The 2,749-nt window shown below is 48.0% G+C and overlaps 1 protein-coding gene across 1 annotated transcript; it reads left to right on the forward strand.

Moving 5' to 3' along the window:
• Positions 1–306: 306 nt before the first annotated feature.
• LAESUDRAFT_667778 (uncharacterized protein) lies at positions 307–852 on the forward strand (the record flags this gene model as incomplete). The annotated part of the gene is given in 2 exon segments (XM_040905331.1): positions 307–533; positions 552–852. Coding segments are annotated over 2 exon segments (528 nt in total), but the record flags the coding sequence as incomplete, so codon positions are not given.
• Positions 853–2,749: the final 1,897 nt, after the last annotated feature.

The raw sequence follows: 2,749 nt of genomic DNA on the forward strand, positions 1-2,749 counted from the left end.
AATCGACGATTCATGTGGGAGCGCTTTCAGAACCTCAATCGAGTAGTCCAGCGCATGAAGTATGCGGGCGGCATGTTTTCCGGAATGAAGCTTACATTGTGCAGTGCAGAGATCACGGTCGTAGGCCATAGATGCACGGTGAATGGGTTTTTACCGGACAAATCGCGCGTGACCTCCATTAAGAACTGGGGGCCCTGTCGAGACCTCTCAGAGGTGCGGACCTTTTTAGTAACCATCAGGGTTGCTCGGATCTTTATACAGAACTTTGTGAAGTGAGCGAATCCTTTGGTCAAGTTAACGTGAAAGGATGTTCCGTTCGAATTCGGCGAAGAACAGATCGCTGCAATGGAGGATCTGAAGGCAGTGCTGCTGGAGTCACCAGCACTACGAGCAATTAACTACAATTCCGACGCATCTGTAATTTTGGCGGTTGACACCTCGAACATTGCAGTCAGATACCAACTTTGCCAGTGTGCGCCGGACAATCCTAAAGTTCGCTACTTTAGCCGGTTCAGCTCGATCATGCTTAACGAGTGAGAAGGTCATTTCAGCCAGCCCAAGCTCAAACTCTACAGTTTATTCCATGCCCTGCGAGCATTGAAAGTTTACCTTATCGGCATACGGAATCTGATAGTCGAAGTGGATGCTCGTTATATCAAGGAAATGCTGAAGCATCCGGACATCACATCCTTCGCTAGTATCAATCGGTGGATTGTTGTGATCCTCATGTTCCATTTCAAGCTCATACATATACCAGGTGTGAATCATGGACTGGATGGATTGTCACGCAGACCTGCACAGTCCGGCGATGCATTGGATGACACCTACGAGAACGAGGACTTCGACGATTGAATCGATCAGGTCAACGGCTTCTTGCATCACATTCTGCGACACCCAACACCACCTTCACTTACAGCACAGTCAGTGAATGAGGATGTTCACATTAAAAGTGGAAGGAGGGGGACCAGCCTATTTTGCAATTTCGAATGCAGGCTACGTTACCGAAGCACTCATCACACGTGCATGCAACATTCATTTCGAACGAAGCAACTGAGGAGGAACAATCTGCTCAGGACAAAATAACCTATGCAGATGTACCATGCAGTGAGTGGGCAAAACATAATGACAGGCTAATGGAGCAAGCACACCAGTGGTTGCAGAAGCCAGGATGGCCACCAGACCTTTCAGACATGCAGTACCAACGACTTCTTCGGTATGCAACCCAGTTCTTCATACAAGACCAGAAGCTTTGGTGCAAGGATCCTCAGGGAGCCCACAAACTAGTCATGGCTGGAGACAAATGCCTGGAAGTACTCAAAGAATGCCATGATGAGTGTGGACACAAAGGAGTCTTCGCCACATGTGTCCTAGTCCAAGAACGATTTTGGTGGCCAGATATCGAAGCAGATGCAGCATGGTATATTTGTACTTGCATTTTATGTCAGCAACGACAGATTCGTCAGATCATCATTTCACCGATTGTCACAGTACCAGCACCAATCTTCGCGAAGATTTACATTGATACGATGCATATGCCACCATCGAACGGGCTCAAGTACATCATACAAGGACGATGCTCTCTAACTCACTATCCGGAGTTCTGAATGCTTCAGCAGGAGTCAGCGAAGGCGATTGGTGATTGGCTCTTCGAAGATGTTCTATGTCGTTGGGGCGCGCTTTCGGGAATCGTGTCTGATAACGGCGCTTCATTCGTCAAGGCACTCGGATACATCGAACGAAAGTATCATATCCGACACATTCGTATCAGCGGCTATAATTTCAGAGTGAACGGAATTGTCGAGCGACCGCATTTCGATGTTCGACAAAGTCTGTTTAAGGCAGCAGATGGCGAAGAACAAAGGTGGAGCCAGGCTGCGTACTCAGTGTTTTGGGCTGAACGAATCACAATACAGAGAAGGATGGGGTGTTCACCATACTTCGCAGTAACAGGAACACACCTGATCCTCCCATTAGACATTGTCGAAGCAACCTATCTGACACCAGCTCCATCAACAATGCTTTCTTCGACCAACCTAATATCCTACCGAGCGATCACCTTGCAGAAGCGATGCACTCAAGTTGAACATATACACAATGCAGTCTACAAAGCATGTCGACAGGCAGCCAGGAGGTACGAGCAGGACCATTCTACTAAGGTCAAAGATTTTGACTTCAAGAATGGAGATCTCGTTCTCATGCAGTTCACGCAGATCGAGAAGGCATTAAACTGGAAAATGCGACCATGGTACATTGGGCCATATGTAGTTCTACTGCATAACAAGGGAGGAGCCTATGTACTGGCCAAACTAGATGGTGCTGTGCTCGATCGGCCCATTGGTGCATTTCGAGTCATCCCATTCCTAGCAAGAAAAAAGATAGTAGTGCCAGAAGAGGTGTTGAACGTAACAAGGGAATGGCTAGAGGAGATGAAGAAAGCAGAAGAGTCCAGAGATTTGGGAGAAGAAGAAGAGGCAGAAGCCAGCGACAATGAGAACAGCGGTAACAAATGGGCCAGCAATGACGAAGACGGGTAGGAAGCAGACCAGACTGTGTCAGTCGGCCACTTCATATATAGGATCAAGGACAGGCTAAGAGCTATCATTCTCCAACTAATTTTCTACTTCACATTCACTATGAAAGGAACGCTGATATGCTCAACCGCGTCCTGGCCGTGAGCAGTGCTCCCAACCAAATCCTTCTATTGATCTTTGGCAGGCGAACCGGGGCTCGTCCGTCCGCGGTCCCTTTG

Source organism: Laetiporus sulphureus (genome assembly GCF_001632365.1).
Source record: "Laetiporus sulphureus 93-53 unplaced genomic scaffold LAESUscaffold_152, whole genome shotgun sequence".
NCBI lineage: Eukaryota > Fungi > Basidiomycota > Agaricomycetes > Polyporales > Laetiporaceae > Laetiporus > Laetiporus sulphureus.